At 35.4% G+C, this 16,797-nt stretch overlaps 1 protein-coding gene and 1 pseudogene across 1 annotated transcript; one reads left to right on the top strand and one right to left on the bottom strand.

The window, feature by feature from the left end:
- Positions 1-10,153: 10,153 nt before the first annotated feature.
- Positions 10,154-13,495, top strand: LOC117923037 (disease resistance protein At4g27190-like). Its single transcript, XM_034841295.1, has 2 exons — positions 10,154-10,283; positions 10,416-13,495. Exons 1-2 carry the CDS (start codon positions 10,154-10,156, stop codon positions 13,493-13,495), a joined length of 3,210 nt encoding a protein of 1,069 aa, XP_034697186.1.
- A 1,311-nt stretch (positions 13,496-14,806) lies between these two features.
- On the bottom strand, positions 14,807-15,751 carry LOC117924225 (annotated as a pseudogene).
- Positions 15,752-16,797: the final 1,046 nt, after the last annotated feature.

The raw sequence follows: 16,797 nt of genomic DNA on the forward strand, positions 1-16,797 counted from the left end.
CATAGATAAGTTTGGAAAGGTTTGGGTTAAGCAAATTAGGATCAACATGGTATCGGTTGTTTCAAATTGTTGGAGTGTTCAAGCATTAGCCAAAGCGCTCGAGGACTAAAGTCAATGCTCAAGCGCTTGAAGTGCTCAAGCAATGCTTAAGTGTGCTCAAGTGCTCCACCTTACAATTACTAGATTCTAGCAGTTTGCATTTTGAAAAATTGAGATTTTCTTTTTAAGATTAATTTCATATCCTATCCTTGAGGCCCTTATGCCTATATATATCCTACCTAAATTCGTTTTAGGGTTTGATGCTCACATTTAGAAAACCCTAGTTTGCATTCTCATTCCAAAATATCTTAGAGAAGAACTCAAAACTTCTTTCGAGATATCGAAGAAGATATGGATCCCCTTAAGAGCTAAGGTGAACCCACTAGTGCACACAAGGTGTTGCGTCATGAATGTAGTTCATGACATAGGTACTAGAAAGTAAGTCTAGGGTTAGCATTCGTTAAGTAATTTTATCTACTACATTCTCATGTTGCAAATTTTAGATTCCAACTCTCTGGCCTCGTGGTTTTTGTGAAACCAAGGTTTGGTTAATCTTGATTTTGAAGATAACAAAACAAGGTTTAGAACTAATGATCATATTTCAAGTGTGATTAGGCAAGACGAGTTCCAAAGTGGCAATCCAAAGACAAATCAAGCCAAGGAGAAATCATGAAGAAGAAGACCACCTCAAAGAGAAGAGTTTTTCAAGACCAAAGCTTCTTAAGATCTCTTTGTAAGGTTGTTGGTGCACTAGGACTTTCATGCATTTCATTCTTTATTTATGCACCAAAATCATCCAAGAGTAATATTGTTTTAAATATCTTAAGAATTGGATGATTTCATGTTTTCAACTAAAACCTTGTGTTAAATGATTTTCAAACTCGTGTTAAAAGGTTTTAGGTTGAAAAGGGTTGAGTGTTGAGCCAAAAAAATGGCTCAACTGGTTCAACCAGTCGACCGGTTGTGCTCGTCCGGTCGAGGACCAGTTGAGGGAGGCCAAAAAGTTTTTCTCTCTCCTAGTGGCCTTCTCTTCCCGGTCAAGGTTGAACCTCAACCGGTTGAGGTCCGATTGAGGCCCAATGGTCACTTTCCCCAACGGCTAGTCAACCGGTCGACCCCTAACTCGACCAGTCGAATCCCCAACGGCTAGTTTGACTTTTTTCTTCTATAAAAAGGCTTCAATCTTCATTGTTTCATAAGCTTAACCTTCACAAATCATTCTTGATTATATTTGAGCCTTGGAATAGTGTTTTTTAGTGCACCATTGTTTCATAACTTGCATATCTTTAGTGCACCATTCAATCCTAGTTTTTCTTGTATCTTTGAGCCTAAAGTTTTATTACTAGAATTTTGAGAGATCATTATTTGTATATCTTTGTGAGGAATTTTCTCAAGTGAGGGGTATCACTTGAGAGGTTGTTCAAGAGAGGGATATCTCTTGAAGAAGTGTAAAGGGTGCTTGGAGCCAAAAATCCAAGAGGGTGAATTGGAACCATAATCCAATTGTAAAGAGATTGGAAGCTTGGTTGAAGCTTCAAGATAGTGGAACCCTCACTCGGTTAGGAGGTTGAGGAGAGTGGAAGTAGGCAAAGAAGTGCCGAACCACTATAAACTCTCGTGTTTGCACTCTCTCTTCCCTAACTCTTTTAAATTATATGCAATTGTCTTTATTTTGTTTATTATATACTTGCATATAATTGTCTCTTATTTTTGCATAGTTTAAATTTGAAGAAAAATAGAACATCACCCTATTTACCCCCCCCCCCCCCCCCCCCACCCCCCACCCCCACCCCCCCTTTCTAGGGTGATTATCATAGTTTGGATTAGCCTCAAATTCCTAACAATTGGTATCAGAGCAAGGCTTCTTGTTAAGACTTAACCGTCTAAGAAGTAATGGCTATTCCATCAAGCTCATCCAAAATTGAAAGTTTTTCAACCACCCGACCTCCACTTTTCACGGGAATCGACTATCCCTATTGGAAAACTAAAATGACTTGGTTTATCCAATCTACTAGTCTTGATTTATGGGATGTCATTGAAGATGGTCCCCACATTCCTTCAAAATTAGAAAATGGAGTGATGGTTCCAAAACTTAAGCATGAATGGAATGAACTTGATAAAAAGAAAGTTCAATTAAATGTCAAAGTCGTTTTTATCTTACATTGTGCTATTGATAGAAATGAATTTAATCGTATTTGGCATTGTAAGTCGGCTAAAGAAATTTGGAAACTATTAGAAGTCACTTATGAGGGAAACGACCAAGTTAAAGAGTCTAAAATCAATATCCTTATGCATGATTATGAATTATTTTCTATAAAGGATTTTGAATCTATTGTTGAGATGTTTTCTAGGTTTCTTGTGATTGTGAATGAACTTGAAGCCTTGGGAAAGACCTACACCGAAGTAGAGAAAGTCATGAAGATCTTAAGGTCTCTACCAAAGAAATGGGAAACAAAAGTGACGGCTATTCAAGAAGCGAAGGATCTCACCAAGCTCTCACTTGAAGAACTCATTGGGTCACTCATGACTTATGAGATAGAGTTGTACAATCATCAAAGAGTTGAAGAAAATGAGAAAAGTATAGCCTTTATGGCTATAACAAATGATGATGAAGAGGAAGAGAATGAAAGTGAAAGTAATGAGGTAAACTCCAACTCTAACCATTTTGATTTTCAAGATGAGCTTTAAAAATTATATTTTAATCTTGAAAAACTTGGTTCCAAAAATATCCCTCTCAAGAAAAAGATTTCTTGTCTTCTAAATGAGCTCAATGAGGATAATGAAAATTTTGAAAATATTGAGAAGACAAAAATCCCTTTTGAAAAGGAAAATGAGAGCTAAAAATTCTCAAATGGCCAAAAGACTTTTGATATGATTTTGGCAAATCAAAATTTTCATTTTTGATAAAAAGAGGTTAGCCTACAAGCCTTTCAAAAATCAATTTTTTTTTAAAGGAAACCTCTAGTTTTTCGCCTTTAACTATTTGCGATTTTTGTGAAAGAAGAGGCCATTTTGATGATATTTGAAAATCCCTTCATGTTATTCAAAACTCTAAATTATTTTGGATTCCAAAGGAAAGAAAGACTAACCCTCTAGGACACAAAAAGATATGGGTACCAAAGGTTTCTTAAAATTGTTTTGTAGGGATCCATGCAAAAAGGAGGATATGTTTACCTAGAAAAGAACGCGTTGACAATATTAATAACGGTATCCCTTCTAAAGCTAAATTTTCAATTGGTATCATTTTGCTAACACTTGGTATATCTTTTGATAATATAACTTTTGGTATCACTTTGATAAAATTGGCATATTTGTTAAACCAAGGTTTTGGATTTAAAAAGAAAGATTTTTTATATACCTATGTAAAATTGAATGATCATATGCTTGTGTGCCCTAAAAGTTTTATTTAATTCATGTTAAATATCTTTTTAATGCATATGTTCTCCCATATATTGTTTTCCAAATCATGCTTTAAATGGGGAATACTCTAAGGATGAGCAATCTTTTATTTGGAAACTATTCTCAAATGAAAAAAGGGGAGATTCATTTTTATGAAAAATTATAGTTTTTGATAACATGTGATTCCCCTTATATATTTTATTGAAACTTTTTGTTGATGACAAAAAGGGGGAGAAGTAATGGTAGGTTGCTAACTTGGAAAGATATTTCAAATATTGTTTTAGCAATCCTATTCATATTGATGCTATGTGCTTTATTGGTTATATTTGTATGCATCATTTTTAATAATAATGTTTTGCCAAATTGCTAAATGCTCTTTATGCTATTTATGTTTGATTATATCATTTTGAGCATTCTTAATATACTCCTTGAATTTTCTAAAAAAAATTTCTAAATTCAAAGGAGCATATATTAAGGGCCAGCTTTTTAGCAACCTTGGTTTTGTCATCATCAAAAAGGGGGAGATTGTGAAACCAAGGTTTGGTTAATCTTGATTTTGATGACAACAAAACAAGGTTTAGAACTAATGATCATATTTTAAGTGTGATTAGGCAAGACGAGTTCCAAAGTGGCAATCCAAAGACAAATCAAGCCAAGGAGAAATCATGAAGAAGAAGACCACCTCAAAGAGAAGAGTTTTTCAAGACCAAAGCTTCTTAAGATCTCTTTGTAAGGTTGTTGGTGCACTAGGACTTTCATGCATTTCATTCTTTATTTATGCACCAAAATCATCCAAGAGTAATATTGTTTTAAATATCTTAAGAATTGGATGATTTCATGTTTTCAACTAAAACCTTGTGTTAAATGATTTTCAAACTCGTGTTAAAAGGTTTTAGGTTGAAAAGGGTTGAGTGTTGAGCCAAAAAAATGGCTCAACTGGTTCAACCGGTCGACCGGTTGTGCTCGTCCGGTCGACCGGTTGTGCTCATCCGGTCGAGGGCCAGTTGAGGGAGGTGATTACTACCCAAAAAGTGTTATTTTACACCTTTAATTCATTACGTTTTAAGCACTTTTGTGTAGTAATTCTCCATCTTTATTCCAATTGGCATGTTAAGGACCTAGCAATGAATTTTAATCATATTTGTGGCTAGTTTTAGTGTTTTGACAGCTTTTTGGATCATTAAGACAAGCCAACAAAAGGAGAGAAGCAAAGAGAAGCAAAGAAGAAAACAGAGGACAGCAGCTGCAGTCTTCTTTCGCACTTTTGGAGTACTTCCCGAAGTCCATTTTTTACACGCTATATACCATTTCAAAGCTCAGGAAGTCAAGAATCCAACGCTTCAAATTGTGTACAATTTGGAGCTGAAATGAGGAAGATATGGCCTTCAGAAGACAACTGCTCTAGGCTTGTGCGAAATTCGCACAACACCTTCAGCTTGTGCGAACGGTGTGCGAAATTCGCACACCACCTTCCAAATTCAAGCAGCCCATGCGTGGTGTGAAATCTCCTCTATTCTGCTGACTCCACATGAGATATTTTCTTTTAGATATTTTTGTATAAATTTCCATTCTTCTCCTTGTAATCCACCAATCATAAGATTTCTTAGCTAGGAAGGTTGGAAAAACTTCTCTATATATATTCCCTTGCATCCCTTGTAACATATATAGAGAAATATATAGATTATTATTGAAATATATAGAATCGACGCACAGAGCCTTGCTCTGTTTTTCCTTCTCTTTTCTTTCTCATTTTCTTAGTAGCCAAACATCCTTGGTGGATGAAATCCCCAAGGATGAGAGGCTAAAACCTTTTAAGTTTCTCAAAGTATGGATGTTATGTGATGGCTTGGATGCAATCCCATGGAAATTTCTCGTACCTGGAAGGTAAGGTAGTCGTTTTTCATTAATGGTTCATTAATGCAAAGTTTGGTTTTTATTTCCTTTGGACAACTTCCAACGGCCAATACTTGATAAGCTTTTGGATTTCTATCCATTAGTTATCTCTTACGAGCTATTGGAAGGTGAGGTTTTCAATTCCAAGTTTTGCATTAATCCGTTAGAACCAGTTTCAATGGCCATTGAAAGGTGAGTTTATCACCTGGAATGACTTTGAGTTGCCAATATTTGGTAAGCTTTTAGCTTTAGACTATTAGTTATCTCTTACGAGCCATTCAAAGGAAGTCTAAGGTGAATAACCATTGATGAAATTCACTACCATCTGTTTTGCCATTTTAAAGGATTAAAACTTGATTTGCTAAATCCATACCGGTTCGGGAAGCAAGCATCACCATAGTTGCAACCCCAACGTGAGGAGCCTATCCTGAGATTTCCAATTTGCATAAGAGCTAAAGCATAGCTATCCTATCTTTGAGAAACTTGTTTTTACACCCTTTCATTTTAGTCTTTAATGTTAGCTTAAATTAGTTTAAATCTTTCTAAAACATTTACATCTTCTTTTAAAGCTAACATCCATAAGAAAATCACCTATTTTCCTAATTTGAATATCACTTGTGTTTGTGAAAACCCTTCCCAGTGAACGATCCTAGAACCACTATGCTATAGTAGCTTGGCTACTTTAGTAATAGTATTTAAGGTATAAATTTTGTTGATACGCCTTTAAAGCTAAGCTACCATGAGTCAAATCAGGAGGTCAAAAAGTTTTTCTCTCTCCCAGTGGCCTTCTTTTCCCGGTCAAGGTTGAACCTCAACTGGTTGAGGTCCGATTGAGGCCCAACGGCTAGTCAACCGGTCGACCCCTAGCTCGACCGGTCGAACCCCCAACGGCTAGTTTGACTTTTTTCTTCTATAAAAAGGCTCCAATCTTCATTGTTTCATAAGCTTAACCTTCACAAATCATTCTTGATTATATTTGAGCCTTGGAATAGTGTTTTTTAGTGCACCATTGTTTCATAACTTGCATATCTTTAGTGCACCATTCAATCCTAGTTTTTTTTGTATCTTTGAGCCTAAAGTTTTATTACTAGGATTTTGAGAGATCATTATTTGTTTATCTTTGTGAGGAATTTTCTCAAGTGAGGGGTATCACTTGAGAGGTTGTTCAAGAGAGGGATATCTCTTGAAGAAGTGTAAAGGGTGCTTGGAGCCAAAAATCCAAGAGGGTGAATTGGAACCATAATCCAATTGTAAAGAGATTGGAAGCTTGGTTGAAGCTTCAAGATAGTGGAACCCTCACTCGGTTAGGAGGTTGAGGAGAGTGGAAGTAGGCAAAGAAGTGCCGAACCACTATAAACTCTCGTGTTTGCACTCTCTCTTCCCTAACTCTTTTAAATTATATGCAATTGTCTTTATTTTGTTTATTATATACTTGCATATAATTGTCTCTTATTTTTGCATAGTTTAAATTTGAAGAAAAATAGACCATCACCCTATTTACCCCCCCCCCCCCCCCCCCCCCCCCCCCCCCCCTCTCTAGGGTGATTATCATAGTTTGGATTAGCCTTAAATTCCTAACAGTTTTTTTTATCTCCACACATTCTGTGGAGGTTTTCCACATAAAAATTCTCTGTCTCATATGTGTTAAATTGCTTTTAATACTTTATACTTTTTCAAAGGAAAAATTTGAATTAAAAATCTCAACGTTTGAATTAAAATCTTTAAAAACACTCATTCACCTTCCTCTAGGTATTACTATTGGGATAAAGGCCCATAAAGAATGACATGATGTAACATATTAAGATTCATTTATTTACATTTCTTGTGGTTTCCCTTACTCTCTAATATGTATTAATTACTCATTCACCCATATCATTTGCATTGTATATGACTTGGGTACATTAGGAGTTGCATAGAGGATACAAGTTATGGGTTCCTTGTAAGAGATAAGTTGTTTATAATTGATTCATGAATTTAGACAATCTAGTAGAAACTGTAGTGCACTATCTTTTAATTGGAGGGATGACTTATCTTGACCATTGGGATGAGTTTTTCATAGTGAGTGCACTAGTGTATGGTTACATATTGATGAACAGGACCTACAATGAATCATGACGTAAGGTTATTAGTTGTCATAATTCACTAGTATGTACCACACATTGAACAAGACTTATAATGAATCATGGCATAAGCCAATTAACTGTCATTATTCACCAAGCTACTATACTATATAAACTTTCAACTTTAAGAGGGTATTAAGACTATGCCAAAATCAACAGGAGGCTTTGACCTATAAATTGACCTAAAGTAAATCATATATCCCCTATGGATTGGGTCACTATTGATGGAGGTAGGTGACAATAGATATTCTCAATAGAAGCACAATGATATTTTATGGTATTGAGATAGTGTGTCCCCTTAGGTGATCCAAGGGACATGTCATCTAGAAGACTATTGTCATAACAATTCTTTTAATGGGATTTTGACATTCTCCTTAGAGTTAGAGTATGTCAATTGATCACATAATAAGTGGATTTGTAACTCAAAGATTGGAGAGGTAATCTTGATAGGTGATGACACTACCTTGTTAGATTGTGGGCACTAGTTCATGGGAAGTCTGCCTATAGTGGATGGTAAAGTACAGACCCGAGCTATGCTCATTATAATTTCATATGATGCTCATTATAAGGGCATTTTGATAAAAACGCAAGGTTCCACTAGATATTATGAATTGTCTTTTTTGGATTGAACTAATTAAATAATTGGAGCTCAATAAGACTAATTAATTAGTTAAGAACCAAGTGAGCTAGATTCGATGACCCAAGCCCAATTTGGGCTCAAGTCACTTAAGCTCACAAGGAGCCCTATAAATAACTCCTTACTCCATGTTTGATTAGTCGGATATAGCATGAGATAGGATAAGAGATAAGATATTATATCTTATCCCATGTTTGGTTGGTGATGGGATATGATAAGTTCTCCCATCACTTATCATATCCTATGTTCAACCAAACATGAGATAGAATAAGTGGTGAGATATATTATCCATCATTTTTTTTATCCCCCCTACATGGGATATGTTAATCCCATGCTAAGATATGGGATATGCATATCCCATGTATCATAAATTTATTTTTTATTTTTTTTATACTCATTTTATAAAATAATTTTTTTTATTATAAATTAAATTTATGGTTAAAAAAAGAAAAATTAAAAAAAATTATAAACTAATATTAATATATAACACATAAATTTTTTTTATATATTGAATAAAATAATTTAAAAAAATTTATTTATAAAGTTTGAATATTTTAATCATGAATATTGTTAAATACAAGAGAATTTTCAATTTTCTAAATAAAAAATATTGGAATGTGATATAATTTTTATTTTAAACATTGAAAACAATATATTTCATATTATTATTATTTTTATTCATTTCACAAATTAAATATAAAAATAATATAACATATCTCATTAAATATGTTAATTCAAAATATCATGTTCATAGATATGTATATCCAATGATATTATATGCAATTGGAAATGATATCCTAGGATATGTATTTCTTATCCAATGGGATATGATATCCTAGGATATACATATCCTATCCTATCCTATCCTATCCCGCTAATCAAATGTAGCCTTAGGGGTTAAGACTCCAAGTTTTGTTTGTTGTCTTCTAGAGAGAGAAAATCATAATAATCCTCCAAGAGAGAAAATACCACTCTTTTCTCATGCCTAACATCGTGATTGGAGAGATTGGGTGGAAGATGATTAGGTAGACAAGATCTACGACACATTATATGGTTTGGAATTGATATGGGAACATTTATATCTATGTATGAATTATTTTTTCTCTAGATCTATTTATATATCTAAATGGTTTTTGAAGTCATTTCCGCTTAAATTGTTTTCTAGAGAAGCTTAGGGTAGATTCATGCACCCTACTAGATCTAGAGCCAGATAATGGAGTAATCTGGGTTCCTAGTAGTTGCCCTATTGGATCATAAGTTTTTTAGATTGTATTGGTTATATATATATATAGGTTATTTCAAGTCATCAGGACATGGTTATTAAACTAACATGTGATCAATATAGTAGTAAATTTTTATATTTCTTACTTTGAGACATATGATGATCATGATGCTACACTGTGCATTGTAATCCCTAAATTTTGGTTAACAAGGTGTTTAGGACACAAACCTTAAAAAAAAAAAAAAAAAAGAATTATGGAAATATTCTTCTTCCTAAGTCTTCAAAGCGATTTAGAGTATAAAGCCTTATTTGATAACTACTTTGAAAAATAGTTTTTTTTTTTTTTTTTTAGAACAAAAAAGAAAAAAAATAGAAAAATATGTTTGATAATCAAAAATGAAAAATAATTTTTTGTTCTTAAAAATATAAAATAAGGTATTATTAGAGAACAAAAATAATTTTTTGTTCTTAAAAATATAAAATAATGTATTATTAGAGAACATTTTTGTTTTAATTGTTTTAAGTTATTTTCACTTATTTTATTCTAAAGATTTTTATAAAAAGAATTATACAAATATAAAAAATGATTAAAAACAAAATATTGTAAATAAAAGTTATTTTAAAAACATATTTGAAAACATAGAAAATAAGTTAAGAAGATTTTAAGTTCCCAAAAAGAATTTTGTTTTACAAAATATCATAAAATAATTTTAAAAAACTATTATTAAAAACTCCTTGACAACCACTTTTGAAAACACTTTCTAAAACAAAGCCTAATTTCTCAGGTTTAGTAAAGAACCATGTGTGCTGATGCTGAATTTAGTCGCCCGGAGCAGCCTCGTTATGGTTGGGACGGCCAAAAAATTGCCTAAGGTTAATATAGCAATAGTTGGGTCCAGCCGAAAGCCCTACCGGCCGGCCTGCACTGCAGAGGACATGGTGGATGGAAAAATCGAGAAGAATATTGTCAAAGGTTGACGGAAAAAACAAAGAGCAGTGAAAGAGGAGCAAACAACTACACCACACAAAATTGCATTCTCTTCATTTTCTTCCTTCCTAAACTTGTTTTCGCATTCCAAAGTTTGTCTTGCTTATCTTTTACCAGATTCTGCCATGGAATTTGTGACTGCAGTACTGGGTACTTTAATTGCGGATGCTTGTCCACGTCTCTGTGGCTATGTTTATTCTAAAATTCGGAATTCATTCAGATTTCAGTCGAATTTCAATGATCTCGAAAACCATATGAATCTTTTAACAGAATTAAGGTCACAGGTGGAAAATGAACTTGATGAATCGGTTTGGACCACCCAAGTACGAGGGTGGCTTCTAGAGGTTCAAGGGATTGAGGGGGAGGTGAACTCCATGAATGGAAGCATAGCAGCCAGAAACCAAAACTGTTGTGGAGGCATCTTAAATCGTTGTAGGCGTGGTGGGGAACTGGCAGAAAGGCTCAAGAAGGTTCAGAGAATTCACAGCGTGGGTATGAGCATGGTGGCTGCAAATCGTCGTGAAAGACCAGCGGAGCATATCCCAGAACTAATGACTGAAGATCAGACCACAGAAGTGGAGCATATTCCAGGACCATCAGTTGAAGATCAAGCAACAGCAGTGGGGCATATCCTGCGTCCATCCATAGAATATCAAACAACAGCAGTGGAGCACATTCCTGCGCCATCAATTGAAGATCAAACAACAGCATCGCTCATTTTAGCGAAACTTATGAATCTGCTGAATGATGATGAAGTAGGGAGGATTGGAGTTTGGGGTATGGGGGGAGTGGGAAAAACAACCCTGGTAAAGAACTTGAACAACAAGCTTAGGAATGATTCTTCAACACAACCTTTTGGCATTGTTATATGGATTACAGTGTCCAAGCAGTTGGACTTAGCGAGGATCCAAACACAAATAGCTCAGAGAGTGGATATGGGAGTGAATATGAATGAAAGCACTGAGAGTGTGGCTAGTAAATTGCATCAGAGGCTGGAGCAGCAAAACAAGTTTCTGCTTATTCTTGACGATGTTTGGGAGGAAATTGCTTTGGATGCTTTAGGTGTCCCAAGGCCTGAAGTTCATGGGGGATGTAAGATCATATTGACGACTAGATTTTTTGATGTTTGTCGGGATATGAAGACAGATGCAGTATTGAAAATGGATGTCCTAAATGATGTAGAGGCATGGGAATTGTTTTGTCAAAATGCAGGCAAGGTGGCCACCTTAGAACATATTAAACCTTTAGCCAAGGAAGTTGCCAGAGAATGTGGTGGTTTGCCTTTGGCAATAATCGTCATGGGGACATCTATGAGGGAAAAGAAAATGGTTGAACTCTGGAAGGATGCCTTAAGCGAGCTGCAAAACTCGGTGCCCTATAATATCAAAGGAATCGAGGATAAGGTTTACAAGCCCTTGAAGTGGAGTTACGACTCATTAGGTAATAATATCAAATCTTGCTTCCTGTATTGCTCTCTATATCCTGAGGATTTCTCTATTGAAATAAGAGAACTTGTACAATGCTGGCTGGCCGAAGGTCTCATAGATAAACAAAAGAACTACGATGATATACACAATAGGGGAGCTGCTGTAGTTGAATATTTGAAAGACTGCTGTTTGTTGGAAGATGGTCACCTTAAGGATACTGTGAAAATGCATGATGTAATTCGGGATGTGGCAATATGGATTGCAACATCCGTGGAGGTTAAATATAAATCCCTTGTTCGATCAGGAATTAGTTTGAGCCAGATTTCAGAGGGTGAATTGTCAAGGTCTGTCAGGAGAGTATCTTTCATGTTTAATAGAATAAAAGAGCTACCTGATGGTGTTCCACTGTGTTCAAAGGCATCAACATTGCTTCTACAAGACAATCTCTTTCTTCAGAGAGTTCCCCAAGGATTCCTGATAGCATTTCAAGCGCTCAAGGTCTTGAATATGGGTGGAACCCAGATCTGCAGATTGCCTGACTCCATTTGCTTACTTCATCAACTTGAGGCTCTTCTTTTACGGGACTGTTCTCATCTTCAAGAAATACCTCCACTAGATGGGCTTCAAAAACTACTAGTGCTTGATTGTTGTGCCACTCGCATCAAGGAATTGCCAAAAGGGATGGAGCGATTGAGTAACTTAAAGGAATTAAACCTATCATGCACGCAGTACCTGGAAACTGTACAAGCTGGAGTAATGTCAGAGTTGTCTGGTTTAGAAGTTCTAGACATGACAGATAGTAGTTACAAATGGAGCTTGAAAACAAGGGCTGAAAAGGGAAAAGCAGTGTTTGAGGAGCTAGGATGCCTAGAGAAGTTAATTTCTGTATCAATTGGTCTGAACAGCATCCCATTTCCGGTCAAGAAGCATACCTGGATACAAAAATTGAAACGCTCCCAATTTCTTATGGGCCCAACTGATTGTGAAATTGATAAAATAACCAAATTCAACGAAAGGCAGGTGATCTTCATTAGTCTTAATTATCTCTCAGAAGAATGGAATATTCTGTGGTGGTTAACCAATGCAACTTCTCTAGCTTTGATTTCTTGCAGTGGACTAGATAAAATGGTGGAAACCTTAGCAATGAAAAGCGTTCGTTGCTTTGGTTGCTTGAAATCACTTACTATCAGCCACGCTCAAATCACCTTTGGGCCGGAAGAAGCATGGGGTGCCCGAAATGACCTACTGCCAAATATGGAGGAGCTTAAACTTAAGTATGTCCTTGGACTAAAGAGCATTTCAGAGTTGGTTGCTCGTCTTGGACTCAAACTCTCAAAACTTAGAGTACTTAAGGTGTTTGATTGCTACAGTTTGGATTATCTTTTCTCCTGCATTGATTTTTCTCAAACTCCAAACCTTGAAAACCTGGAAGAGATCGGATTAAGTTGCTTATACCTGGATGATCTATTTGTATACGGTTCAACACAGACCTCAGTTCCAAGTCCAGTTGCTCCAAACTTGCGGAGAATATACCTGGATGGTGTCGAAAAACTGAAGACTTTGGGCAGGCCAAAAGAGCTATGGCAGAATCTGGAGACTTTTCTAGCCTCGGAATGTAAAAGTTTGAAGAAGCTACCTCTCAATAGCCAAAGTGCAAATACCCTAAAAGAAATAAAAGGAGAATTGTGGTGGTGGAACCAATTGGAGTGGGATGATGATGATACCCGGTCCAGCCTCCAGCCTTTTTTCAATGAGCGGGGTGCACCCTAAACAGGTGCTGAGCTGCCTATTGAGCTGTTGGGTGCAGATAGAAGCGAAGGGAGCAACATAAACAAGGTAAAAAGGGACGGTTTAAACAGGGATACCTTTTTTTCTTTTTAATTGAGTCGCTGCATGGATTGATCTTTCTGAAACAAAGACTGTTTACAAGTATCTTAAATATATATAGCTGCTGCTCCTGCAGATAAAACAATAAGGAAAATACCTTCTTTTGAGCTTTACCCTTAGATGGAACCTCCTCCGAGGCTTTGGAAGTTCTCTTTTAATCTTTTCTTACCATTGTTTTTACCTGTTACAAATTGGATTTTCATTCTAATTATACTAATATTGCTTATATGGTTTAACATAGGACTTCAAAAGAACTTGGCAATGGCAACCTTTCTGTGATAGGTAAGGCTTTCTTTGCTTACATGTCTCCTCTTTTTGATCTAACTTATGTCCCTGACTTATCTGGGTCCGTATTTCTAATGTAATTTCGATTCCTTTCTTATTAGGAGGCTGGATACTGCGTGTTATTGGTAAGCCAGACCTCAAAATTCCAACTACTATTTTTCCTTTTCTTTTTCTTTTTTCCTTGATGATAGTATAGAATACCAACATGAATATGAGGGTGAGGTTCTCAGTTTGAGCCTTCTGAATCCAAGAGCTTTTTGTCACTTACTTTTATTTTGACATTCTTTTTTGTTAATTAGGTGTTTTACCTTGCATTGCAGCTACATTTACTTGGGAGCCAACATCATGGCTGCCAAAATTGGAAGCAATGGTAGTCAACAGAGTAGAAAACAATTCAGCATGAAAGAAGAAGTCACGGGGAGCACTAATAAGCCCGGAAGAAAATGTTTGCAGAGGGATAGTTCTTCATGGGCTTGAAATTAGCATTTGGCAATGTTGACCCCTGAAAGAAGCTTCCAGTTTTTGAAACCATTTATCTTTCTCAGTTTGCTTATTTATATATATTAGTATTTGTAAATATCGTTATCCTGGGATATCAAAACGCTTCAATCACCTTATTACGTGCTTATATCCATCTTCCCATGAGTTAGAGGTTCTAATTCCGTCAATGGGTTTTGTTCTTGTCTATAGATGAAAGAATAGTTCCAGAAAGCAGAAAATGACATACATATTAGAATGGCGGGCACATTGATAAGTTGCAGATACAAACACCCAGGTAGGTAATTTAATGCTATGGTTGGTTCTCAAAGTTTACAATTGAGCTGTCTCTTCCAGTGAAATACAATCATAAAGAGAAAATGAGCTGGCTTCTGATGGATGAGCTAATTATTATATGTTAGGTGTATTTAGCCCAAACCTTAGACGAGTTCAATGAAACTAACCCTAAAAAGCAACCAATAAAAAGTTTGTTTATTAAAACAAAAGCACTACAAATGCAAAATGGGAGAACAAATAGGTAGAGACGCCTGTCATCATCTAGATATCATTGATATATTTGCTAGGTAAAGGTCTTATATTCCCATTTTCTTCTTAAACTCCACCACCGATTCATAGATTTTGTGTGGGTGAGGAAGAGAGCTGGACACAAACTCCTCCTCCATGCACCTTTTACCCCATGTCACTATCTTTGGACACTCTGCTTCAATGCTGAAGTTCCCAAAAGTCTCTAACGTGTAGGTCCAGCAGTGCAGTGGGAGTAAAGCGATGTCCAGAAACCCCAACTTCTCACCCCCAAAATAAGGTTTTGATTTAAGCTTTCCTTCCAACAGCTTCAAATTTTCTATGAATTCTTTCTTGGCCGCCTCATGCTTTTCTCCTTTGGCTGCCCATAGTTTCCTGCCAGGTGGGAATAGCTGCATTGCAATGAATTCATTTCATTAATTAATGTTATTTGTACAATGGCACTTATAAGAAAGGAAGGAAATTACCAAAAAGAAAGAAGGATATTGAAGCGCCACGTTATTGTCAATGAAGTGAGCCCAGAACTTGGCTTGAGCTCTTTGGTAAGGATCAGATGGCAGAAGGAAACTTATCCTTCCAAAGCCCATCAATGTATTCCACTATTGTCAAGGACTCGCATATGGGCTTCCCATTGTGAATCAAAACTGGAATTTTCTTATGAACTGGGTTCATCTGCAAGAGCAGAGAGCTTTTACCCTCCATCAAGTCTTCTTCTTCTTTCCCTTCATGCTCTATCCCTTTAGCGGCCAAGGCGAGTCTTACCCTCATCCCATAAGGGCTTGGCAAGAAATCTAAAACAACTATCTGGTCATTGTTTGCCATTGCTACACACAGATGAAGTACTGGATCGATATGCTATATATGGCTTTTGCAGGGATGGTAAGAGTATTTATAGCACCTTTCTGCATGCTAAGGATAATTAATACTTTGGTCTCTTGTCTTGTGGCTGTGTTCTACTTACGTCACAAACATTGACTTTATCTTCCAACTACTCTACGTTGGCCCCTTCCACATTGCTTCCTCAGGTTGTATAGCCTCAACCTCTTTCCTAATTCCATGCCCATGTCACTTCTTATTCATGCTGGAAAGAAACTTCATCGGCTAATATATAATAGACATTAATTATCTAAAGATCTGCATGTCCACCTAATTGCTAATCTGGTTGTGTTTTTAATTGCATGACTACGTCACTACTTAGCTCAGGATTTGACCATGCCATATATTTAGCTCATATATAGACCTTTGCCTTATAGTATTTTATAAAAAAAACTCTATTTAAATACATTTTTTCCTTTTACAAAATATTAGACAAATAGAGTTAGGTTAACTAGAGAATGAATAATTATTACCACATTTCTTGGATAATAAGTTTCAATTAGATTTTCTTTAATAAAATTATGTCACCTTTGGAAACCTTCATATAAAATAAGAAATGTCTATTTCTGGTGTAATTTTTTTATGATTGAAAATCTAGCAAAATATTCTAGAATTTTGTATATGTTGAAAATAATGTAAGACAAACAGAGCTAAAATTAAAGTTTTGGGACAATGTTAAGTCAATGTTTGTTTGTATGTTTGTTTTTAATTAAGTCAAGAAGCAAATTGTATTAAAGTTTAAGTCTATTTACTTTTTACCTTATCCCTTTTACTGAAACATTTTTTTTTCTTCTTTTTTGGATGTTCATTACATTAAAAATAGAAACAAATAAAATAATTTACATTACTTTGGCTAAAAATAAAAAATAAAAAATAAAAAATCATTTATAGATTTTTTATTTTTTGCCTTCCTTTATTTTTTAAATTAATTCTTGACAAAAAATAATTATTTCAGTAATTAATTTAAAAAAAAAAAAAGAAAATTCATTTGTTGTATTAAAGAA

Source organism: Vitis riparia, chromosome 10 (genome assembly GCF_004353265.1).
Source record: "Vitis riparia cultivar Riparia Gloire de Montpellier isolate 1030 chromosome 10, EGFV_Vit.rip_1.0, whole genome shotgun sequence".
Classification (NCBI taxonomy): Eukaryota; Viridiplantae; Streptophyta; class Magnoliopsida; order Vitales; family Vitaceae; genus Vitis; species Vitis riparia.